This window comes from Opisthocomus hoazin, chromosome 2, assembly GCF_030867145.1.
Source record: "Opisthocomus hoazin isolate bOpiHoa1 chromosome 2, bOpiHoa1.hap1, whole genome shotgun sequence".
Taxonomy (NCBI): Eukaryota; Metazoa; Chordata; class Aves; order Opisthocomiformes; family Opisthocomidae; genus Opisthocomus; species Opisthocomus hoazin.
The window spans coordinates 68,692,907-68,719,571 of record NC_134415.1 but is presented as its reverse complement, the minus strand read 5'-3'; the positions used below and the strand labels follow the sequence as shown (position 1 = coordinate 68,719,571).

General features: G+C 38.5%; 1 protein-coding gene across 9 annotated transcripts in view; it reads right to left on the bottom strand.

The window, feature by feature from the left end:
• The window catches only part of EPB41L2 (erythrocyte membrane protein band 4.1 like 2), a 125,125-nt gene that overhangs the window by 62,784 nt on the left and 35,676 nt on the right, over positions 1-26,665 (bottom strand). For all 9 annotated transcript variants that reach the window (XR_012763178.1, XM_075414064.1, XM_075414056.1 and 6 more), the window contains exons 4-5: positions 12,277-12,758; positions 10,705-10,911 (exon numbers count right to left, since the gene is read on the bottom strand). Coding sequence is in view for 8 of the 9 variants with exons in the window: in XM_075414064.1 (XP_075270179.1) it covers positions 10,705-10,911; positions 12,277-12,744 (675 nt within the window). In the remaining variant the exon portion in view is untranslated. The remainder of the gene's footprint in view (positions 1-10,704; positions 10,912-12,276; positions 12,759-26,665) is intronic.

The following is a 26,665-nucleotide window of genomic DNA, read 5'->3' as shown; positions in this document are numbered from 1 at the left end:
AATGAACTGAGGAACAGGCTTCACCTGGTACCAGGCTTCATTATGCTGACAGGTCATGGACTTTTCCGGGCAACAGGGGAGTACCTTAAATGTTGTATCTACAGTGGCATTCAGACAAGTGTATTTGGAGTAGCTATAGTAAATAAAGACTAGAAACAACGTCCTTCAAATTTGCATCCACAAAAGTAAAGTAACAAAAGTACAAAGATAGAGGAGAGAAAGTTTGAAGGAAATAATCAGAAAAGAAGCTGAAATATCTGTTTAAACAGTTCTGTAGAAAAAGAATTATTGACTTAAAGTTCAAACTGGAAAGTTGACACCAGTCAGAAGACCTATTAAGGCAAAATAAAGAGTTGTAAGGGCAAAAGAACAAAAAGATTACTCTGAGTTACAAAGTAACCCTCAAAAAAGAGAAATATCTGAGATGTGCTTTATGTTGGAAGCAAAACATCAACCATGTCAGGCACGCCCTGGGCAACAGGAAAGGCGTGCAAAAACAAGCCAGGAGAAAATTCCATTGTCAAACACCACTAGGTGGCTGCAAAAAAGAACTTAAAGTAATTATCAACACACAAAACTTACAAGTGGCAAAGAAACAAGAAGGATATAAATGTACCTGTATTCCTACAGCAACATTTGATAACAAATTCTGAACTACAGAAGAACAACATCAAATTACAGTTATTTGCAAAGATGTCTCTATATCACAGTAAAAACATGCTGATTTGCCATGAGTGAACTGGGTTTTTTTTGTTCACAAACAATTTCATATATAAGCTTGCTACCTCAATATGTTAAAGCTATTTTTTTTTTCTAACTGAGCATCTCCCATCTATTCTGTGGAACTAATCAACAAATGACAACACGTTAGAAAGAAGACATACACAGGAATTAGCTTTCAGAAATATTCTGTTACAGAAACCAATTTTTATTTACTCTGAAATACCTTTCAATGCATTTTGCATGTCACATATAAATCTACTTTTTTTCCCCAAGAAGTGCTTTTACTCCGTATAGATTCTGAGAAAATGTCTTGTTATGCAAAAGTTACATCAATTTAGTTTTAACTAGACTTTAAATCGTAATAAATCCCAATTTTGCTCATATAATACAGGCTAAGTTTGCACATGTACTTAATCAATTCAAAATAAACAAGAATAATTCCAGTTAGAACAAGGTGCACATGCATGTAAATTCTGTACTGATGTAATTAAGTTTATAATTGTATTGCAATTTGTGTTGATTTATCGTTTGGCTTTTTTTTTTTTTAGATAGTACATAGATTAATCAGAGTTTGCTATAAATATTTGCTCCCAAAATTCAACTCTTTCTGAAGATTCCAGACAAAAAAAAAAAAAAAAAAGAAATGCAGAGTGACATACAATTCCTTTATGCAAAACCTACCTTTGTCCCTGCCCTTTTCAGCTGATGATAATGTAGTATTAACCCTTGCTTGCAGAGGACAGGGATAAGACGACCTAGAGCACTCCCATTTTTCCTGTATAAACAGGAATAAGGTTTACACTGCTATTTCACAATGTATTTGTGAAAACCCACGATCAAACCAAATCCCAGAACATCTTCACAAACTGTTGCTCAGCTACCAAAAACACCAAAGAATGGAAAAGCGTGCAAGACACCACATTTTAGTCACTGTCCCTGTCTACTGGTCACTGTCACAGACATATTACATTTTCATGTCAGCACATTGTATCGCAGCCCTTGAAAGTCAACCTGACTAATTGTGCTGGGATGGGAAGGTGCTTGGGAAAAAATACTCCTATGAATCACCTACAAAGCCATATTTTCTCCCCAGATTTAACTCTCCTGTGTGTTGAAAAATATTTTTGTCTTCATATTAAAGTCCAGAGCTCTTACCCTAAAACAGCTAAAGCATTCAAAAAAGTCAACTTCTTTCTCTCTTTCTTTGCTTCATTACTCTTTCCAAGTGATGATATAAAGCAACTCTTAAACAGTAATCTTCCACAGGATGTGGAATGTATTCAGACAACTTCTGAGTCTCTAGTACCACAAAAAAATGAGGCTTGGGAGTAGTCTTGTGTGTAAACTGGACCTGGAGTTGGCAGGAAATGTATTTTCCACCCTCTCCTGCTTACCACATTCAGTATGTGCACTCTTCAGAGTCCCATTACTTCCACTTCCAGATTTACCAGGTGCATAGAGAGGGAAGGAGCTCCGGTACACGTATAAAATAACAGAAATGAGAAGGCTGTGTGGAAATCAGAGGGCCATAGACCTCATGAAATACATAAACTTCAATCTGGCAAGTGTATTTCCCCAAACAATATGAGTGAGCACTATTGGTTGTGTCGAAGGAAAGAAATAAAAATGGTAAGGTTCGGACTTTTTTTTATCCCGGCAAAGAAAACAAAATCTAAAATACAGCTTCCCTCCCTTCTGTCCACCCCCTCAGGAGGACGACATAGGGCAAGCGATACCCATCATTAAGCTGAGAACATAGCTTTTCCTCAGACAGTCTTCATCAACAACTCATCTCTCACTTTTCTCACGGATACAAAATATATTAGCACTTGTAAAGAAAAACTACGATGTTTTCCATTCAAATACAACAGGAAAACAGACAAATGGACAGGCTATTCAGTGGGATAATAGGGCTTTAAAAATATCTAACACTGAATGCAGCACAAACTCATATTGTCCCAAGGACTCTCCTGTCGACATCTTTTGTAACAAAGAAAAAACAAGGAAGGAGAGCAAAACTGTTTCAGCTGGATTAAATAGTCATTGGTTGTACTGAAGAACTACAGTTAAAGAAACCGAGAAAGTTTAAGCAATCAAATTTGGTACCGCAAATGCTAAATAATTATTTTGAAAAGCCAGTCTTAATTAAATAGGTCAAGTGATGTGAGTGGACCTTACGGCTACGTGTGTCCGCTCAAGAGCGCCACATTTACCTTCTGGAAAATTGTAACAACCCTGTTAAGGGAAGGCTACTCTTGAAACAGCTTAACTCTGCCCTCTGAGCTGAACTGTGTTGATACTACACATACTTAAACACAATTTTTAGGTGCATGTAAGCACCTAATTCTGAATCACCATTTCACCTCAACAATACGCCACACCACAACAGGTAGTAGCAGCGGTGCTAACCCTCCAACATACTGGAGCTTCAATTCAGCAAGGCTAGGTGTGAGAAGGATTACTAGGTTAACGCAGCAGTCACTAGATAGCTCCTTGTAAAAGGTTAAGCTGGTTGTGTGAATCAGGATCAGTGAAATGTTTTTGGGGGCAGTTTCCATACGGGCACTGTGGTTGTTTATTAATAGTCAACTTCATAGATTTACAGCTATGCCATTGGTTATATTTCTTTATTAATTATTGTACGTTAATATCATTCATGCTATCACCAGTTTTTAATTCACAAGAGTATGTGTGTAATGTGTACTATGCAATCCAAATTAAATTATTAACACAGCTAACATGTTTAGAATAATTCCTGAATTACGCTCTTGCAATGGTGAAATATAGCTATAATTATGTACATTAGTTGAAGTTGGAAGGGATCTCTATAGGTCATCTAATCTTACAACCCTGCTCACAGCAGGTTGGTCAAGACCTCGTCTAGTCCAATTTTGAATATTTCACAGGGTGATGACTCCACAACCTATCTAAGCAAACTATTCTTTTGTTTGATCACCCTCAATTAATATACTCTGACATTCATACATTTCAGTGGAACTCCCTGTATTTCAGTTTGTGCTCATCTCTATCATTGGGCACCACTGAGAAGAGTTTGGCTCCACCTTCTTTACTCATTCCCCAGTCAGGTATTTGTACGCAGTCCTAAAACCTCCCTGTGCCTCCTCCTCTCCACTCTGAACAGCTCCACCTGTGTCAGCCCCTCCTCGTCTGTCAGATGCTCCAAGCCCTTAATCAGTGTTGTCACCCCTTGCTGGACACTCTCTAGTATGTCCATGTCTCTCTCGTAGTTGGGAGCTGAGAACTGAAGCCAGCACTTCAAGTGTGTCTCACTAGTACTGAGCAGAGGGGAAGGACCATCTGCCCCTTTACCTGCTGCCAACATTATTCCTACTGAGGTTGTTCTTCCCCAAGTACAGGACTTCCTATTGCTCTTTGCGGAACTTTGAGGTTCCTGTCTGCCCCTTTCTCCAGCCTGTCCAGGTCCCTGTGAAGGGCAGCACAACCCTCTGATGTATCACACACTCCTCCTAGTTTTATAATCTACAAATTTTCTGAGGACCCACTTTGTGCCATCATTCAGGTCATTAATTGCCTCTGTATCAATGCCTTTAGTATAGCATTAGCGACCAGCCTCCAGCTTAACTTTGTGCTGCTGATCACAACCTTTTGGACTCAGCAGTTCAGCCAGCTTCCAGTTCACCTTACTGTCCACTTACCTAGCCTATACCCCATCTGGTTGTCTAGAATGATGTTATGGGAAAGTGTCAAAAGCCTTGCTAAAGCTGAGATTATACCCACAGCTCTCCCCTCATCCCCAAAGCCAGTCACCTCATAGTAGAACATATGGTTTCCCCTTTGTGGTATATCCAGGCTGACCATTCCCAAACACCTGCCTGTCCTGAAAAAGTTTAGAAAGGATTATTTGCAGTATAACCTTCCCAAACATTGAGGTGAGGCTAATCAGCCTGTCATTGCCCATTCCCTCCATCCTGGAAACAGGAATTAGATTTGCTTCTTTCCACATCCCAAGAACTTCCATTGACTGCTGGAACCTTTCAAAGAATCAAGAGTGACCTTTCAGTAACACCAGCCAGCTCACTCCACACTCATGGGTGCATTCCATAAAGTCCTATGGGACTTGTATCTCTAGCTTAAATTTTCTTTAACCTGACCCTCCCTTTTTCCATTAATGTCCAGATTACATCTTCAGGATTTTGCCATGAACTATTTACCGATAAGATGATCAAGCTGGAAAAGTAAAGTTTTTCTGACTAAAACAACTTAAGGACTAACAATGGTGCATTTATTTTTTCCAAAAGAGAAAGAAAAGAAAAAATAAAGGGAAGAAACCAGGCATCACTATCCGCTTGAAGATTACCTATGAAGATTCCAGTAAATCTAAAGTACACAATAGCTGAACTCAAATACCAAGCCCTTTTACATTACCATTACACAGCTGTTACAAATTCATTGTATGGTACTGTAGCCACCAATTGGCCACAAAAGTTTCAGTATTTAGTTACTGCTGAGAATCCCATTCCCTTTCATAACTACAGCATTGATCTGCACGCTGACACTGAAGCTACTGCATCTTGGCTTTATCTCCTTTTATGTCCTTTCCCAGCTATTGTCTCTATATAAAGACACATGCAGTAAGAATGAACAATGACAACATGTAACGGAGAATAAGATGCTGGGTCACATTTTGTTTTCTATCACATTCCTTTTAAGTAACGTGAATACAAATTGATGCAGTCCTACAAGAAAATAAAAAGGAATGTGATTGTAATTCAAACAAAAAACACTCCAAGAAATAGTGTATTGAGTCAACAATAATCTGAGCTCCCATGAAGGTGTAAGATAGCAATTAGAAAGAGACAGGATTCTACCAAAAGCTGTCTGTAAAATAACAGTAATGAAAGTAAGTGACTTTTCAGTTTTACTTCCTTATTAATGGGTATATATAGAGAGAAGTGTCTCGAAAGTAAATAAAATATAATTAAGTTGGTCTATAGTGCAGACTAAAAACTGGAAGAGGCATCAGGAATGTCCCAACCGTGAAAACTACTCGAAACTGATTTATTAGAAAAAGCTAAATTATTAGAAAGTCAACCAAGGTAAACTGGGTTTTGCACTTTGTATTTATACTGCAGAGTTTTTGTTTATTTGCTTTTCAAATCTTATCATTTCACACTGTTACTTTGTAAAGCAGAAATAAATCAACATTTACCTAAATGCTAAAAATTAAAGGAAGACTAAAGAAAAGATCAGTATCAGAAACTGATCTACTAGGACCCACTGCAGAGAGCACAAAATGAAATTTCAGTTACCCATCAGTTGAAGCAACTTTCTGAAACTTCTAATATTTTGGAACAGTAGCAGAGCATAAAAAGTTTGACAGGCATTTAAGAACATGAATTAATTTATAGAAGTGCAGTCAGTACTACTCATATCCTATGAATGATTCAAATGACCATACAAACCATATTGTTTCTATTCCACTTTGTCCCTCTCCTTAATTAAGTTTTGCTTCTGTTCTTACAGCAAACTTACTTATCACAATTAATCAGGAAACATACCTCTTCTAGTAACTTCAGTGAATCATTATAGACTTAAAATACTGCAGAACAGAATTTTTCAGTTGTAAATGCAAAATGATATCTTTTAAAATCTGTGGTAAGAGAGCCACAACTTCCTTTGTGTCTCATTTTTGGAGGGGGAAAAAGCCCAGAAAGATCAAATTCATATAACTGTCAATTAATAGAGAGATATCATTCAGATTTAAACATCCTATTTATGTGAAAAAAAAAATATCAAAATATCAAAGGAGAACTCTGGGGTTACTACAGCATCTATGTCAATTTTTGTTTTATATATAATTTCTGTATATATTTCTCTATATCTCTTTCTCTCTATATACATATGAATATAGAAACGGACTTTCCAAGACCTTTTAGGTTACAAAATCGCTGCAAATTTAGATCATAAGCATGCACACCCTACACAACTTGTTCTGGAAAGCAATTATTCTGTAGTACATTTTTCATGTTCGAGTTTATTTTATTATCATAAAATATTTTCTTTTGTAAATGGCATAAAAATAAGTAGCCTTAAATAGCATTAATGAAGGCTTCACTATTGCTTTTTACACTTGACTTCATTTAGGGTGAAGTGGTGTACATTTGACACAGTCAGAGAGCCCTGTAGGGCAGAAATATGGTACTTGAAGAAACATACACTGAAATTGGTTTTAACACCAAGAATAGGATTTATTTAACATTTTGAGGCTTCAGAGAGCTTGTATTACTACTAACTTTAAAATACAAACTTTAGAAATTCCAGTGAACTGCAGCAAAACATTCCCAAGGAGTATTTCATGTTGATAAATGATGAATATATTTCTGAGCCGATAGGAAGAATTTTATTTAGATAATAGGTTTGAAGAAAGCTGTACTAATGCATGAAATCAGATGTAAGTTTTGTCACAACTTCTGAAAGTCTTAAAAAACAGGTTTTTATTTTTTAGTCTCCTCTAACTTAGTTTCACAAGATCTTGAAGGACAGCTGAACAGAATCCATCCAGTATATTACAGTACCCAAAAGGACTTGTACACAATAAGCAATTAAACTACTAGGAAGCCTAATGGAATCCACAATCAAACAGTGTAGGGAGTGACTAACAGACTGGAAAATAAAAAAGGACAAGAGAAGACAAAAGGCTTCAAGCAGAAGCCTGCACTACCGCATGACTTATGCGTACTATGTCAAAAATTGAACAATTTACATTAGAAAAAATTATAATATTTTGAAGGAAATGCCATAACATTGCCACTGTTTCATCCTTACATCAATCTGAAAGATACATCTAGATGTCTGGTCTCAGAAAAGGAGCAAACTTTAACCACACTTCATAACTCCGATGCTCAGCCTAAGCACCACAGCTAATCAGTTTGTTATAACATCATGCAAAATGTAACAGCTATGTTCAAAAGGGTAGTCGAGAACAACTACAAGTGGATGACAAGTTGACCATGAACCAGCAATGTGCCCTGGTTGCCAAGAAGGCCACTGGCATCCTGGGATGCATTAGAAGAGTGTGGCCAGCAGGTCGAGGGAGGTTCTCCTTCCCCTCTGCTCTGCCCTAGTGAGGCCCCATCTGGAGTATTGTGTCCAGTTCTGGGCTCCCCAGTTCAAGAAAGATGAGGAGCTACTGGACAGAGTCCAGAGGAGAGCTACGAGGATGATGAGGGGACTGGAGCATCTGTCCTGTGAGGAAAGGCTGAGGGAGCTGGGCTTGTTCAGCCTGAAGAAGAGAAGGCTGAGAGGGGATATTACAAATGCTTATAAATATCTCAAGGGTGGGTGTCAGGAGGACGAGGCCAGACTCTTGTCAGTGGAGCCCAGTGACAGGACAAGGGGCAATGGGCACAAACTGAAGCATAGGAAGTTCCAGCTGAACATGAGGAAGAACTTCTTCCCTCTGAGGGTGACGGAGCACTGGAACAGGCTGCCCAGGGAGGTAGTAGAGTCTGCTTCTCTGGAGACATTCAAGACCCTCCTGGACAAGGTCCTGTGCAGCCTGCTGTAGGTGACCCTTCTTCAGCAGCGGGGTTGGACTACATAATCACCAACCTCGGCCATTCTGTGACTGTGAACTATTTTTCCCCCATTCCAAACAAACGGATTCTCTAGTGCACAGCATAAGACAGAAACGTAAAGGAGTTTATGTAAAGGACTTCTGTGAGGAAACCTGTCACCTTCTTGTTCTGGTTTCGGCTGCTGCCAGCAACAAAAGCGCCACGCGGCCGCCCCTCCCCCCGCTGGGGTGGGGAGAAGAATGGAAAGAAACAGGCAGAAACTGGTGGGTCGGGATAAGGGCAATTTAACAGAACAGCAAACAGAGGGAAACAGGAACAACAACGGTACAGATAAGGAGAAAACACAACACAAACTGCACGACCCACAGAGCCGTTCTCCCGGACAGGACCGGCACCGCTCCCGAGCCGTGAGTGAGTTCCCGCCGCGCCGCCCCCCTCACCGGAACCCAATGTGACCGCACATGGTATGGAATACCGGGCTCTGTTTGGCCAGGTGGGGTCAGCCCACCGGCTGTGCCCCTTCCTGGATTCCCTTCCTGGATTCCGGTGAAAATTAACCCTGTCCTGGCCAAACCCAGGACACTTCTATAACAAATACTAATTCTCCACATAACTACCAATGCATTGTGGTTCTAATACTCACTTAAAAGTTTTCTTGCTGCAGGTGTTGCATTAGGTACTGTTTTGAAGAACGTGCTGAATCATATCTTGTTGCTTGGGTCACATCTTTAGCTTACTGAACCCATAAATGAAAACTATGATGTTCTAAACTAGCAGCTTACATGGCCATAGAAACTTCTCATCACCTTACAGCCAACTCATGACTACAAGACAAATTTAAAAGAGAAATGACTATGACTGGAAGCAACAAGTCGCAGTGAAGTATCAGAAAGCCAGACTTCACCAGCTGTTTAATTCACCGGATTTCTCCCCAGAAGAGAACAGCTTAGAGTTCCTGTCTGCAAAAGCAACTGCTGAAGAGCAGAGGGGGTTTTTATTACTGGCATGCAGTTGTGCAAGGGAACCAGGCCTCATTATTAGAATCTGCCTTTGGTATTATTAGCTGGAAGAACTTTGGGAAATACCACCTACACAACCTTTGAGATACAAAGCTAAAGTCTTCAGGTATTACAAACATGGTTTTCAAGTGTTTACAAAGTTTACTGAAATAACAAATTAGAATTAAGCAAATTTTAATGTCTTAAACTGACTGCATGGAAGTATGGTTTCCAAATATAAACTGTCCTACAAGTAACAGTGTCATCTTTCCAAGGGGGCACCATATCCCAGTACTAAATAAATGAGCTTATTTCCTGGGTATCCATCAATCCAGCATGAAAAGGGAGTTTCTAGTTAAAACAATTCCCAACCCTTCAGAAAGTGTGCCTGAAGAAGTCATGCAGTTTATAATAGTCGGTGTTGCATCCTCTACTGGCAAAAGTGATTATAACTGAACTTTCTAATAGAGAACAGCATCTTTCAGTTTTGTACTGAAGTGACTGGCATCTCTTGGGAGACAGTACTCGCCTGAAGTAATCTGCTGATAAGATCTACGTAGTACCTTACTCATAAAAATTCTCATAATAAATCAAACCAAAGGTTATTTCACTGAAACAGGATTTGGAATGAAACTTTTTTCTTCCTTTCATGTAATTACATTTTTTGTAATTTATTCCTGATATAAAATATTAAACTACTATTTGACTTAGAACTTGGACACTATGGTCAGACTGAAAGAATGTGTATATATATATTTATGTATACATACATATTCAAAAGATATTAAAGCCAAAAACCTGGAAGCTATTTTCCATTTAGCTCACAATCCCTATTTCTGTTAATGATCTTCAGTCAGGTTTAACAGACAAACATACACAATATCTAACCCAGTGATTTACAGTTATAAACAAGCAATCCATGCAGCCATGAAAATTTGGAACTAGAACATAACTTTAAATACAAATACGTATTTTATATCTGTAACACAGTTTGTCTTTAAAGCAAACTTTTTTTAAGCTTTAGTTCTCCAGCTGACATAACTTCAAAAAAAATTAATGAACTCAAGAGAACTTTATTAGTACATTTTACATTACCTTCAGGTAAACCTTAATCTTTTGCAAAAAAAAAAAAAATCAAGTTTGAGCTGTCAAGCAATCACCACTGAAAGGATTTGTATACTGCATTTTATTTTCTTTGCTAGTGTACCTTTCAGTGCATTTTTAAGGATAAATTGATAAGGTCCTAAAGACAGAGTTTTAAAATGAAATGTTAACTGTCCTCTAATAACAGTAATGTGAATGTAACACTAATGAGCTCACCAGGTACACAAAAATGTATTTGTTAAACTTTCGAGTGCAATAAAAGCAAATTTTCTTTTTCTCTATAGGAAAAAAGAGCTCTACACAGAGACTTGATGCCTTACCTCTAGGTCACAGCTGTATTCCGTGCCATCCAGAAGCATCACTTTACATTGCATGGTTTTAGTTTTCTTGGGAGACTTCTGAGGAATGCTTTCTGTTTTAATTTCAGCTGTCTGTACTTCTTTTGTCTCCCTTTTTTCTTCTTGTTTTTCTCCCTTTTCCTCTGCAACTTTCTCTACTTCCATTTCTTTACGATCTTCTTTGGCAGGCTGTATAAATACAGTTAAACAATGACTGAAACTCAGGAAGGTGGATATTTTTAACTTGTTCATTTCTTTTATAAGCTACAAATAAATAAGACATTAAGCTTTCATTAAAGTTATGAACATGCTGGAAGCACAATAACCAGTGTAAGCATTAAAGTCTTCCTTTGCAGACCAGATATTCTTGGCCCTCAAACCACAGACAGTGCCTTTCCCCCCTCCCCCTTTCCTTGAAATGAATTTTTTTTTTTTTAATGTTTTAATGTTTATTTTTTTCGTAACAGAAACAAAATTTAACAAGAAGCTCCGGGAATTACACAAAACTAAAACCAGTGTTTATGAAAATCAAGTTATATAGAATCATAGAATGGCTGAGGTTGGAAAGGACAGCTTGAGACCATCTAGTCCAGTGCCCCTAGGGCCACATACAGTCCTGGGCAAACTGCTCTATCCACTGGGGTTTTGAATATCTTCACAGATGGAGGGTCCACAATCTCTCTGGCCAACCTGCTTCAGTGTTTGACTCACCATCACAATAAAAAAGATTTTTTGTGATTTGAGATGGAATTTCATGTTTTGAAGTTGTGCCCACTGCCTTTTGCCGTTTAACTGCATACCACTGAGAAAAGTCTGGTTCCTCTTCACTCCCTCCCTTTAGGTACTTATATACATCGATAAGATTCCCCTGATCCTTCTCTTCTCCAGGCTGAAGAGTACCAGTTCTCTCAGCCCCTCCTCACACGAAAGATTCTCTATGCCCTTAAACATCTTTGCCACCCTAGAATATGAGGTTTGCATGTTAAGAACTGACAAGCAACTTTTCAAAAAGCAAGACTCTGGAGCACTGCAGAAGGTGGCATTTGCCTTGGAACTCAACACCAACCTCCCAGAATGAGTCAACAAGGACAATAACCACAAGCACCTTTCTGAGGTAAAGGATAACAAAAAATGAGATCATAAGGACTCAGAGATAATCTATTTGTTATTTCTTGTGGTTAAGTCACTAAGGAGGTATTTGTGCAATCCAACAGCTTCAGAGACAAAGCCGACTTAAGAAGCTTCTCTTATCCCTGCTCATTTCTACCACAATGATACAGTTCAATGTTCCTTTGAACTACGCCAAAGTGTGAGGTTATACTATAATTCGACATCTAGAACAACTGGAATAAAAATGCTCTGCCACAGAACAGGAACCTTTAAAAACAGCTATGCTACTCATAACTACATCAACTCAACCATGCAGAAGTCCAAACACTAGCTGTCATTTTTTCCCTGATATGATCCTAACAGAGCCTTATATGAATTACATAAATCAGGAATCAGGTCTCATCAAAAATACTCCAAAGCATCCATTAGCCTTCCCACACGTACCTGCGTTTCAGCACTACTAACAGAGTGTTTTTCTTCTTTGTCCTCTGCTTTAGCATTAAGCTGATGTTCAGCTGCTGCTTCTTCTAAGCTTTTTGGCTGAGCCGCACCCTCTGCTGTCTGGCATTCACCTTCTTTAACTGCTTGTTGTTCCCCTGCGATCCTTTTCTTGGTCTCATCTTTGGGCTCTGCCAAGGTGTACGATTTTTGTTTCTTAAGCCAGGGGGGAAGAAAACGAGAAATACCCTTGCTTTCAGGTGAGGCTTTTTCCTTCTTCTGGCTGCTTGGACTACTTTGGCTAGCTGGTGCTGGGACAGAGGAAGAATCTTGAGCTTCTTCCAAGGATGCTTCACTGGACTTCTGATTTTCTGGATTTTCTGATGCTTCTTCAGGCTTGTCCTTGGCTTTGTCTGGTCCCAGCTGCTCAGAATCTTTCTTTACTTCAGTCTCTGAACCAACTTCAGTTGTCATTGTCACAACTTACACTAAAAAAGGCAACAATAAAAATAGTTTTGTTACATAGCATCATTATTTTTACTGACTCTTACATTATTTGCAACAATTTGTAGTAACAATCTATAAGGGTTTCTAAGTTAAAGTTACTGGGGTTAAAGAAATGCTTCAAATTCTCCGTTCACAAGTAGAACCAGTAAGCTAACACTTAGTGCTCTGCCAATGAAGATTTTCAAATATACTACTCTAGAGAAACAGATCTACCAATAGTTTCCTTCTCAAGAAAAACGCAAGTGTGCTCACTGAAATGCATTTGTTTTATTGTAAGCTATTCCTATTGTTATTGGACAAGATTATTTCATGAGTAACTTCAGTTCTCTTTCTACATGGCTCCTTGGTTGACCCAGAAGTTCAAATTTTAGAAAAGCATCTGCCTTCTCTAGTAAAGACCGGTAAACGCAACCCCCTACTATTCCATGACACTTATCAACATAACACGAGTCTTACACAGAAGGTCTTTTTGCATGCTTCTAGTTACTCCTTATGATATTAAGAAAAGCCATTCAAAGAGACTCAGTTAAAATATTCATACTCTTAAGACCTTATGTAACTCTTCCATCCTCCTTATTATCCATACCTTTTCAGCAAAGTAACAACCAATAGGCTTACAGTTGACAATACCAGAAGCAGACATTGATTTGAGATGGGAATTCACAGCTTTAATATTTCAGTTTTATTTTACAGTCAATTCTGTTGCATTTAAAGTTAAGGGTGTATTTTCACAATTCCCTTATCTCAGTCCATTGTGAACCAGTGGTGGGGACAGAGGAAAATGAAAGAGCAAGCTTACCAAAGAACAGGAAAAAAGCATGGTGAGCATCATACTGAGTTTAAAAAATTAGAAATTGTATGTGAGTGATACTGTTGAAATGACTAGTAAGACTAGGAAGCGTACTTTTTTTTTTAAAAAAGATCAGGTTCTTAAACATGAGTTCATACTGATCAACATGAAATTATACATAACTTTTATACTCTCACCACTTCTGACTGCTGTTCCTTCAGTGAAATTAAAGACAAATCATAACACTGTAACAACAGGATATGCAATAGTAATCTTTAATCTTAACATTATTTGCTATTTCTTGAAAAATACAAACTAGAATAAACAAATTTTGTTAGATGTGTGGTACTGGATTTTGCTGCATTACTTTGAAGATGTTGAAGTGAGCCAACAAAAATAAGCACACCAGCGTCCAACAAACAAAGTTGAAAATGGTTTGATCCCACTAGAAGTCACTGATATTTATTTATAACCTTCTTCAAACAATTAGTTTTAAACTGATGGTCTGCTTGTCTGCCCTGAAGGTTAGCAGGTTAGTTACAATCCCATTTACAACTTTTAAATCTTGGGCTCTCTCCATTAAAAATTATTGCCATCAATGCCTGCCATTAGAGTCAGGAGGCTATTAGATCAGGACTCCTGCTGAACTTAACACTCCGGCCCCAAAAAAGAGTCAAGGAGAAGGTAATCTTGTTGAGGCTTGATGCAGTTAACTAGCATAACACTTTACACTGCACTTCAGGCTAACTAGAAACTAGTTTAGATCACAGGGCAGCAGCAACATGTTGCCTCTAGGTTTCCAAAGCACATTCATAAGTAGTCAGAAATAAAGTTAAACTAAGCCATTCCCAGGGAGAAAAAGAATGGGGGGTGTGTGTGTGTGTGAAATAAGGAAACTAATAGATTAATAAATGCCCAAATATACAAGAGAGAAGCCCTTCTCACAAAATATATAGACAATATTGAGACAAAGGAAACAAACTTCACAGTTATCTTAGTAAAAAGCTTAGACACAGGAGGCTTGAACTATCTACAGATTCATATTAAGCAAGCATTTTGAGACCAAAAAGTAACTACGTGTTGTGGGTGTTTCTTAGCAAAGTTTAAAGTAATGAACAATCTAAACCAAAACATTCACCAATGGGACAATTAAAAGAAAAGCTAATATCTTTATTACTATACCAAAGACTTCTGAATACATGTCAAGCTTAAATATTAGTTATGTAGCCATTTCCTTCACTTTTTATAAAACCCTTCAAATTTGTTCTGATAGAGTATTAATATTTATGTAAATATTATTTATCTCAGAGGTAATACATATCTGGACAAGTTACAGAAAACCAAAGTCAACTTTCCCAGAGAGAAAAATCCACAAACTTCTGCTGATCAGAGAATAGCAATCCGTGCTGCTTAACAAACTCACAATGGAGGTTTCATCATTAACAGAGATAGTGGTGACTTTTTTCTCACGCATCTCTAAGAAAGAGCCAATTTCTTCTCCTAGAGTAGCTAAAAAATTCTAGAGAACTTGATAAACAAATCTTCAAAGAAGCTACAGGAAAAGGAAAATCACTGTATATCATGCATGCTATTTTTACATTTGAAAAAATGCAGAAATGCATGGAATACATGTACACACTAATAAAAATTAATTCTATACCATTCTTGAAATTAAGATCATATTTTGCTTATACAGTCAGATAGGAGGTATCTCCAGAAAATTCCATAAAACTGAGAAAAATAAATCACCCTGTAAACATTTTCCTATGATGTTGTTCTAACGATAAAAGGAAATGCAGATACCAAGTTACACATCTCTACCAATTAAATTTAGACAGGATAGCAGTGGGCGGTACAAACTCACTCAGTGTGAAACAAGAAAGATTCTACATCTCCACGTGTCCAAGCTTTTCATAACCAAAATTACATTTAAAAGGAGAACTTGGCTTTATACTGCAGAAGCAAGGGAAACTTGTTACAGCCCCTGTCTGAATAGGTCTGTCCATGTTCATTTAATGCCTTCATTTGATGCCCGCAGCAGGAGGTGATTTCTTTCATGAGCTCAATTTCCCACAAACTTGTAACTTTAGTGCTTTTCCAGGTGAAAAAAATGAGAGAGGAAAAGCCTACAAAACAAAATGCATCTCTTTATAAGCCTGTAGATTTCATTATACTCGCAGCACTCTCTGAAAGAGTTGACAGAGATTGATGAATTTACTGAACAAGGGCACTGACCCTCACTGAGTGTGAGGGATAGTCTTCCCAAAATATCTACCTTCTCCAGCACACGAGCTTGCTGCATTTCTTTTTTCTAGAGTTTCATTTTGGCACAAGAAATAGGCACCCCTGGAGAAACAGAAAATCCGGTCTACCTGCCCTTCCTGTACTCACTACTTCAATGCGCTGTCAGATCCTCCACTTCTGTAGCTCACAGAAAAAACAGAGGTAGTGGAGGACAAAACACAGGGGTTCTGCAGTCAGAGTCTACTGTTGCAGGTGATAAAGTCTGATGTTACTTTCACTACAGTCAAGCAGATCATCTGGAAATGTCTTTTTTCCTGATCTGAGAGGGAAGACCTTGCAACATCCCATCCAGCTCTGTCTTAACAGCCAACCATGTGTCAGAAAGAAAATGGTAATAAGAAGCAGACAGCATTGTCTCAAAAGTGAGATCAGGAAGAAATATACCAAATTAGGATGAACATCTACAGTTCTAAACTTTAACTGCATCTTCTCCTTCCCTCTTGAATCCAAGTAAACACTGTAAACACCGATCTGCTCTTACTATGTAGCGTAAGCACACAAAGTATTATTCCCCTTTAATTTTCTTAAGCTCTTTAACAGCTGCAGCAGGATAGGGTTCTGCTTATCTCACCCCTTTCATATTGCAAGGTAACATTAAATCCATATTTTCTTTTGAAAGGAGAGTAAGAGTAAGAATCTTGCAGCAAGAGCGGACAGCAGAGAAGGAACCTTAGGGTTCCTTGGAAGGACTACCCAGGTCTGAGTAAACTGGGAAAAAAAAAAAAATCTTGGCAGATTTTGCAATTGACATTAAACCCACGCACATTAAACTACTAGTGATAACATCTGTATCTTTTGTAATCCTCCTGAAAACCTGGTTTATGCAGACTGAATGTCTACCCAAACAGCAAGGAGCAAGGTGGGAGCAGTAGGGCAAAAAGTATTGGAAACAACCTCACAATTTCTGAAGAGGAATTAAGTTTGTTAAAACAGGTCCCACTTCTGGGGAGCAGATGTTTTGCCCTAATCAGAACTCTACCAACTTCCCCAAGCAAAGGTGCTGGCCAGCAAGCAACTGAAGACAACAGCTATTCTCTCCCCTCTTCATTCATCCCTTCCTCTCCCTTTTTATTCTGCTGCAGAGAAACTAATGCTGGCCACAGTTCACATCTGAAAGCACGGCAGAATACTATGTTCTTTCCTTGAAATGTAGTTGTCTGACTAGATGGATTCCTGCTGCCATAGGTAAATCAGAAACAGAAGACAGAGTATAACAGGAAGTTTATAAAAAAAACAAACAACTCAAATCACAACTGAATATCCTGAAAAGTTACAGACAACATCAATCTAAAACCATAGAAAGCTTCTTTTCACTGCAGGAGAAAAGATGCATCTTAGGTTCACTGTTTCTGTTATGGTATTTCTTATTCTTCAGCACAGATAAATAAATCCAAATCCTTTTTCCATGTATTTCCGGAACTTACTTTACTCATTTTCTGAGTATATTAATGTAGGAAAAGGCAGTTGTAAAAGGGTTTTTTCTTTTTCAGTTTGTCACTGAAATTCATAGCAAACTCCAAAATCAAAACTGCTTTGATAATCTCCACCAGTCTACTAGGATTCACACAGAAATCATCATATCATAGAGGCAAAAAAATTCATCCTACTTCTATTGAAATAAATTACAACTTGGTACACTAAAAGCCAACACTGGTGTCTGCGCAAGTCATGCAATTTTCTTGATCGCCACAGTTATTAATAAACCTTTTAAAGATCAGTAACTTCCTAAAAATTAACTAATTGCACACTTGCACTTCCAAATATTAAAGCTCACATAGGGTACACATAAAAGAACAAGAAGAGAGTCAAAAAAATTTGAACATCTGAAAAATATACACAAAAACCTGAAACAATGTCATGTGTACTTCAACCGTTTATTTGGACAGTTTTTTATTTTGTTTTAAAGAAAGTGTTTTATTTCTTATTGTGTTACTGATTTGAAGTACAGAATCACAGGATGTTAGGGGTTGGAAGGGACCTCTGTGGGTCATCTAGTCCAACCCCCCTGCCAAAGCAGGGTCACCTACAGCAGGCTGCACAGGATCTTGTCCAGGCAGGTCTTGAATATCTCCAGAGAAGGAGACTCCACAGCCTCCCTGGGCAGCCTGCTCCAGTGCTCCGTCACCCTCAGAGGGAAGAAGTTCTTCCTCATGTTCAGACGGAACTTCCTATGCTTCAGTTTGTGCCATTGCCCCTTGTGGTGTCACTGGGCACCACTGAAAAGAGTTTGGCCCCATCCTCCTGACACCCACCCTTAAGATATTTATAAACATTTATAAGATTCCCTCAGCCTTCTCTTCTTCAGGCTAAACAAGCCCAGCTCCCTCAGCCTCCCCTCGTAGGAGAGATGCTCCAGTCCCTTCATCGTCCTCATAGCCATCCACTGGACTCTCTCCAGTCTTTCCCTGTCTTTCTTGAAGTGGGGAGCCCAGAACTGGACAGAGTACTCCAGATGGGGCCTCACCAGGGCAGTGTAGAGGGGAAGGAGAACCTCCCTCGTCCTGCTGGCCACACTCTTCTTGATGCACCCCAGGATCTCACCGGCCTTCTTGGCAGCCAGGGCACACTGCTGGCTCATGGTCAACCTGTCTTTCACCAGCACACCCAGGTCCTTCTCCGCAGAGCTACTCTCCAGCAGGTCTGCCCAGAAGACTACTCTGCATTTCACTGTTGGTTAGGACAGGCCATTTACAAGTGATATGCTTATTTGTTTCAGCACACAAAATTTGTTGACATAGAAGCCATAAAGAAGTAAAATCTTAGTTGGAACAGTCATTCAAATATTACAGAGTACAAAAGGGTCTGGTTTAACCACTAACTAATAACTCAGGAATGTCGTACTGCCCCTAGAAGATTTTTCAAAAGCGTAAGTCAGTTATTTTCTGTAGAGCACAATAATTTATACCCCAAATCAGGCTAAATGTAGTAACTGAAAAAAACTTTCTTTTAAATTTTTGTTAAGTTTTAAAACTTGTACTTTATCATTAGTATGTAAAAAAGAAAACTCCTGATGACACCTGATCTGTGCAGCACACCATTCCGCTGCATCGTTGTGCAGTTTAACCTGCACACACTCTATTAGCAGACAAAGCAAAAAGTAAATCAAATTTCACATTTTAGTCATTATTCAGGTAGATTACTACAATTGCAAAAACATGGAGCTCTCTGAACAAAAAAGAATAAATCAACAACTAAAGAATAGAGTTTTTAACTTTGAGATCCTTAAGGAAGCAAAAACATGCCTAAAATTGGCTTAGTTACATCAATCCGCAACATTGGCATTGTATGGCTTCTAACAAAACACTGATCTGCAGTCAAACATCATCTCAAAAAAACCCCAGTTCTCCCATAGGAACTTGCATCCTTCTCTATATTTATACATACACAGGACTGTATATGCATACAAACAGACATACTTGGACTGTTGGGTCTAACATTCCAAATTAAGTTTATTTTTAAGCAGATTCTTGAAAAAATGAAATTAAAGTCAAAGATCAACAGCTGAGCAAACTACTGAACATGTTTTAAAAAGTGACAGCAGAGAACCCACAGGACAACGTTTTCTGTGTGTGAAATGTAATCACCTATTTTCAGACAATTAAGATAACCTCCAGAAATTGAACTCAAACCTAAGTATTTCCACTCTGAATGTGACAAGAAGGACTGCTTTGGTTTGCTCCTTCTCTGATGATCACTATGCACAAAAATCAAGGTTAACCACAGAGGATGAAGAGTCAGACTGCAGATTCTGTTTTTTTGTCTCACCAGCAGCCACAGGGCAGAAGCCTGTCAGAGTCCATCAGCTTCCCACACTGACAACACCACCAGAGCTGGGGCCTGAAGTGATCTTAACGCTGTCACAATTCTTCTTTGTAGACTTAGAAGGTAACAGATTGATAAACAGAATACCAAGAACAATCCTATGCCACATATAGGAAAAAAAAAAGAACCAAAATTACTTATTTCAAAGCTTCATACTTCATGGAAAAGCCTTATGCAATAATCCAGGCGACTAGACAACTAAAGCTATGTCATGATTCAGACTTTTGCCATTGTAATAATATCTCCCGCTAAAAATATTTGTCCCAAACATAAGCCAACAACAAAAAAAAATTCACCATTTCTCTTTATGCTCCTGCCCCTGCTGCCTCCAATACTAGAAGCTCCTTTGCAAGGACGTGTGGGAATCTGTTGGGCCGCGGGCGGCCTTGACCATCTTGATGGATTAGAGCCATATCTTTGAGCTAACTATTTTGTGCACCTGTGGTTGAAAAACAGGAGGAAAGGAACGAAGAAACAGGATGGGAAAAACCAACTCTTCAGTAAGCGTGAAGGTCATGTGAATGGACACATGATGATCAATAAGAAGAACAAAGGAGCTACATGCCAAAAAACCCTCACCAATGAGACTCTGGGGGTGGGGGACAAGGGGATATAAAAATGTTATGATTAACCATTAAAGTGCTTCTGCTGCTCCTTCTGCTTGCTTTATGACTGCCGTAACTTTTGGTGGCGTGCTGCCACAAGGAGGGAACTAGGTGAGCAAACTGTCATTGCCAGTCTGTACATTGGTCAGCAGATGGTGCCATAATAGTTCTAAAAATCAGTAGCACATTTCTAAGGTCAGCCTTTAAACAGCAACACTATTCCGATCTCTAGTGTAATTCCCAAGTTATGACAGGTAATTGAACGTTTTCATACATGTATTAACATAACAATTTAATATACACAACTTCAGAGCCAGACAGTGAATTACTACTCCATGACAATACAACTTAAAGTTACATGCGTATATCTAAGCATATACACATATTCACATAGTGTCTAAGCTTATCTTCAAGAGTAGAAATGGCACAAAATGGTGTCTTCCCAAAGGATCCTATGTCTAGCAATTCCAGTTTCCAGAGAATTCCAGGCACATCATGGTGGCTAGCAGCCCCAGAGTTAACGACAATTATAATCCTAAGCATCCTTCTACCTAGATAGTAAAGTCAGTATTCAAAATAACAGGTATTTTGTTAGCCTTCATGTTTGCATCCATGCCATCGTACAGCTGAATATTTGCAAGCATACAGTGTTTCCCCCCCAAATACAGTGGCCTACCTGCATCACTAGGAAAACATTTTTGTCCTTATATAAATATTGAAATATCATCAAGTCTCTAGAACTAATTTTTGTAGTGCTAGAAAGTTACTGCAAATGTGTCATCATTTCTTGCAATACACAGAATACACAGGACTCACCAGAAAAAAAACACTGACAAGTCCCTACATAAGAAAGTGCGAATTCAAAAGATGCTTCTGACACAATGATATAGGACAAGTACTAGAGTAATTCTGAAGATCACTGTGAAGACAAAAATAAAATAACATCAAGGACTTAGATAGCAAATGAAATGACACAGAGAAAGCTATTTCTGTCTAAAATTGCAAAGTTAGCATCTGCATTCTAGGTAGAATATTTTCACAATGAAACTATTATGCTGACAAATTTCTGTAAAGCAACTCTAGGGAAGTTACCTCAACAATTTGCAAAGCCAAAATAGAATCCAGGAACATGACTATTTTTCATAATCTTTTTCCCCTTAAAGTAGCACAACATCGCATATCTCTCCCCTGTCACTCAAGTGCTCCCAGCTCTTCATAAGACACCTGCTGCAGGCCATCTCTATTTTGTCCTGTGAATAACTTGCTTATTGCAATCCATATACAACTTCAAAGGATGAGTTCTAGAGGATAATTCAGTTGAAGGGATACAACTCTCCAGAAAGGAAAGACAGTACTACTAGACAGGAAAACAAACATGTTTGTTTTCAACAAACTTGAACACTATTTCGTTAACATTTGTTTGCTTATACAGGTAGCAGCCTAAAAACATAGAACATAATATTAGAAAGTGCTGTTACCCAAACTAAAGGAAATGCATTGAGAACTGCATCCTCTGTGTAACAGCACCCATACGTGTACAGCTCATCATAAAAAAGCCCCAAAAGTTTCAACAAAATCGGAACATAAACACCTTTCAAGTGCTACACGTAGCCAAGTTGCAATGCCCACATAGAAATTTCTTTGAGACTACATTTAAGCAAACATACATCCTGCAGCTCTCCCAGTGTTATCTATACCAAACCCAGAGATACCAGGTATCTGTAACTTCTGTATTTTCAATCTCAAAATACTCTGATATATCAAGGCAAAAAAATAAAATAAAATAAAACCTCAAAAAACAACTTAATTCAAATCAAGAAATTTCTCTTTGCTAGAGTACATATGCACATATATAATCTGTTTATCAAGTTAGTTTTGTGCTGTTCCCCAGTGCTGAAAAAATCTGTAAACTGATGAGAATCCAACAGTCTTTCTGAAAAGCTGTATTGAACAAGAGTAACCCCACCCAAGCCCTGACACTGCTAGAGAAGGGCATGCTCAGTGGAAAACCAGGATTTAGTTCCAAATTCATTCCAGCAGCCAGAAAGTGAACATGGGTCAAGAGACAGCTTTCTTTTCCTGTTATCTGTCCAACAAACTAAGAACACCACAGCTGGAGAAAAATCTCTGCCCTATTTTTAAAATCAACATTGCAAGTTTACAGTAGGCTTTGACTGTTCACAGTAAACCTTCATGATAACCACAATTTTAGAGATTAAAAACAGCAATGAACAATCATTTGTTCTGAACAATGCTGTCCCTCCAATCTCCATTCCCTTCCTTCCAGCTCTATCCCACCTCACCAAATGGCTGTTTCTGTAACAGTGCTACAATTTGACTGAAGCACAGGCAAACATACAATTTTTTCCAGCTTTTGTTAAAGAAACTGGGGGCAAATCTATTTGGGTTCTGCAAGTTATTTAGCTTGTTCCAATTCGGAGGTGACTGATTTCTAGATGCCACAATAAGTTTTTCATTTCCAACCTTCCTTCCTTCTATTTATAATGTAGTGGCAAGATTAAAAAGTTTCTTTATGCAAGAGCAAACTTAATCTAAGTATGCTTCCAAGGCACATACAACAACACAGTTAATCAAAGCACTTTCCAACTTGAGCTGAAAAATAATGTACTAGTACTCCAGAATTTTTTTTACTGCAAACTGAAAGGCCCCAGTGTAATAAAGCTCCTGGATTCTGAAATCCCAGATGCACATCATTGTTTTGACAAGTATCTATTTCCTCTTCAGTGGAAGTCATATTGAGAATTATTACTATCTCACATGTTTAGGAAATGTACAACAGCATGCAAAAGAGTGAAATAACCGCAATACCAGGATTCAAGGTCAGGAAAAAGAAATGAGAAGCGACTGATTTGTCCTTTTTGGTAGAACACTAGTGACAGACCCCTACAAGTAGAGCACATTTGCAAATAATTTTCATAAGCAGATGTAACCATTAACTTCATTTCACCAGTATGTCGAGGCTGAATGTCATACAGATGCAGACACTACTGAGATCACATGCAAAACACCCATTAGCTTTTTATTTCAGCTAATCCAACTTACGAACAATGGCCAGAAACCAACTGAGAAATGCATTAAGACAGTTTGCTCTGTCATGTGCAAGAATAGAGCTCAATAGACAAACATTGTTTACAAAGCTTCAGGGTGTAAACACAGCCACAGAAGTGCCTTTTTTTGGCAGCAATGTCAGTTCTGTATTTCATCTTTTAAGTGGACTTCATCATTTTTGCTATTGTCAAATATAAGCACTGCAGAGACAAAAGTTCTCTTTGGCAAGCCAGTTTAACAATACTGGTTGATGTTTGCACATTACTGAGGGAAACAAAAACTTAGAAAAAGTGACATTAAAATTATAAATTGTTTTATTCAGGTGACAGATGTACAATCTTCTCCTGCTACTATTTTTTAACATCAATTTCCTGAGTCAGGATGCAAGTTGAAATACAAAAATCGATACTGCCACCCCCGCCTAACTACAATGAAGTTAGTTTCAAATACTTGGTTAAATGGTTAATTAGCTTAATCCAAATTCCAAATAAGTGCAAAATTTCAAGTGATACGGTGAAATATTCCTGGATTTCTGCAGGTAAGTTGCAGCTCTCTCTTTGCTGGGTATGTTACTACCAGTCTGTGAATCAACCGCTGAAGGACCTGCAGAGATCTTGACATACACGCAAGTAAACAAACCCAGGCTATTAACTGTAAACCATATTTCACAAAAAAATAAATGAAAAACAGCACAGTTAAAACCATGATAATTCACAAGTGCTGCTGCAATGAATAAATGCTCTTCCATATTCCCTGCCAGCTATCCCACATTCTCCAAGCCTTGGAGGTTAGCCACCTGAGATGTCTTGTGTTGGTATTCTAATTTTTATGTTTGCAGCTAGCACAAGCTAGCCGAGTCTTTCATGTGCTACCGGAACAGAAGTATTCCCTTGAAAAAGCAGAATGAATTCTCTGTTTCCCCCCTCCAAATAATTAAAATGCACCTAAAATGATACAGTTAAAGCAGGACACTGCAAACGTTTTCCTACATGCTCATGTTTACTGGAATATATAACAAAGTATTGAAACTACAGATAATACTGCTCTTCAGGAAAGTATTTATCTGCTGCTCCTGTGGGAGCATAACATTGCCAATCCCAAGCAACAAAAAGCAGTGAAGGAGAGATGCCTCTTAGCTGAGCAAATAAAATTGGCAGCCAAAACTTCATCGCTCCCATAGGCCCTTTTTAATGTTGGTATTTGACTAGAAGACTGAAAAACCTCAGCAGCTTTTTAAAAGTTTGCCACTTTTCATGGCAATGGCTTCACCTCTAACATTTTGACCACTGCAACATCTCTGGGCTAGACAAAGTGAAATGACAACATAGAGGTCAGAAAGAAGCCTAGTAGTACTAATGAGGGGAGGTGGGGGTGTGGAATTTTATGCTAATAATGCTGGGTTTGTGCCTGGACTTCAGCACTTAATATGTTTGTTAGTCATCTAAGTGCTTTAGCTGTTTTGTGCTTTCTGGAAGGACATTCCCAGCACGAAAGATTGTAATATAAAACAGATAACAGGATATGCATGAAAGTCCCAAGGGAGTAACTATTTAAACAAAGTTTTCTTTGGAGAGTTTGGGAAAGACAACAGATAAGAAAGATTTAACAGAATAACTCACTTGTGAACACCAAGAACTGGGTGGGGAGATGTATTTAGAACTGTCCTGTAGACAAGGAAAAATGACAGTGACTTGCCAAACCACGACTGCAATGACACCCCCAAGTAAATATACATCACAGACTGCATTTTACCAAAGCAGCCTCACCCACTGCAGAAAAGCCTTTTAACGACCACATACAAACGGGGATGGTGTGTTATTACAGTAAGCTTTCAGGCCAAATTAAGTAGAAGCTTTATTCTGCCTTCTTGGGCCACATTTTCAGTTCTCATTTTCTATACCCGGAGACGTTTCAAAGCTCTGAGACAGTTCTAGGCAAACACTACTGCAAGTTCACAGTAATTTATCATCTAATGGTTTTATTACACAAACACATATAGTACAAAATTATGAACTCCATGCTGAAAAGACTTATTTGTTTGAATGAAACTCACAATATGCATCAGTTTGGGGAGTTCTTCATGTCCTTTTGGGCTCAACATTTTAAGTGCTGACTGAACAAATGCTTGAAAGCATATTTACCCTGCTGTTCTCTATGGGTATGCATCTCTTGCATTTAATCTTAGATCCAAGACCACATTTGAGCTCACAGTCACGGAATTCCCCCATCCTATCTAAATTTTCCTTCACTCCGGATTCACCTCTGAAGTACTTTGAAATATAAAGCAATGAGAAAGGGAAAGTTGGTATAAGCATATAAATAGACCAAACTAATCTCAAATTTTTCTTGACCACAGTATACTTGTTAACAACTCTTTTTCTGCAAGAAACTGTTACTGTGTGGAAGCCATAGGAAGCATATACTAACAAAAAGAGACTCAGACTCATGTGTAAAATGACATCATGTTCTCTCAGAAATCAAGATCACTTGAACAATAGTTCCCAAAGTAAGGTGTCAGAGACCAAGAACCAAAGCTCTGATCTGGATGAAGTCTGGGCTGTGCTAGTCTAAGAAGTCTGCCTAAACATATGACCCTCAACAAATAAAAGACTGAAAACTTCCAGCACTTAGAAAATGTGCACATCTGTGTCACTGTGTTAGGATGGAAGACATCCATCCATACGATAGACCTGGGTTTTGGAAAACAGTATGAACAACACGCAAATTAATGTTCAATAAATTCAGTAACAAGTGAAGATACAGAAACATAGCAAAAGTGAAGGACTGATGTTATAGCTCAATTCTCTCTTCCTTTTCTTATGAACAAAAAACTTGGGAAAAACAAGCTAACAGTAAAAGAAAGCAAAGACACCACTGGAGACAAAGTCAGGAGTGAAAAAAATGGGCTGGGGGAGGGAAGGAGAAAACAGGAAACAGACGCTGAAGACAAAACAGGAAAAAAGGTCATGATTTGTGTAATAGCCAAAAAACTGCAGTGAGGCCAGAGACGGGGCAGGGTGGGAAGACACCAGAATGTCGGTATGGGTGAAGTAACATTGTAGAGACTACTGGACAGAACACAAGATCTCCAAGAACTGGTCCTTCAAGTGCTAGGTCACAGGAGATCTATCAACTATCATTTCACCCTCACGTATAAAATTCTGCCCAGAAAAGTCATTTAACCCCAAAAGAATTTGTGCAAGAAAGGACAAATGCACACCTACAGGACTGGGAAAAGCAAAACCCTTAAGTCTGTTGCCCTTATGACATACTCCTTCCACAGAAGAATTTCTTTTCA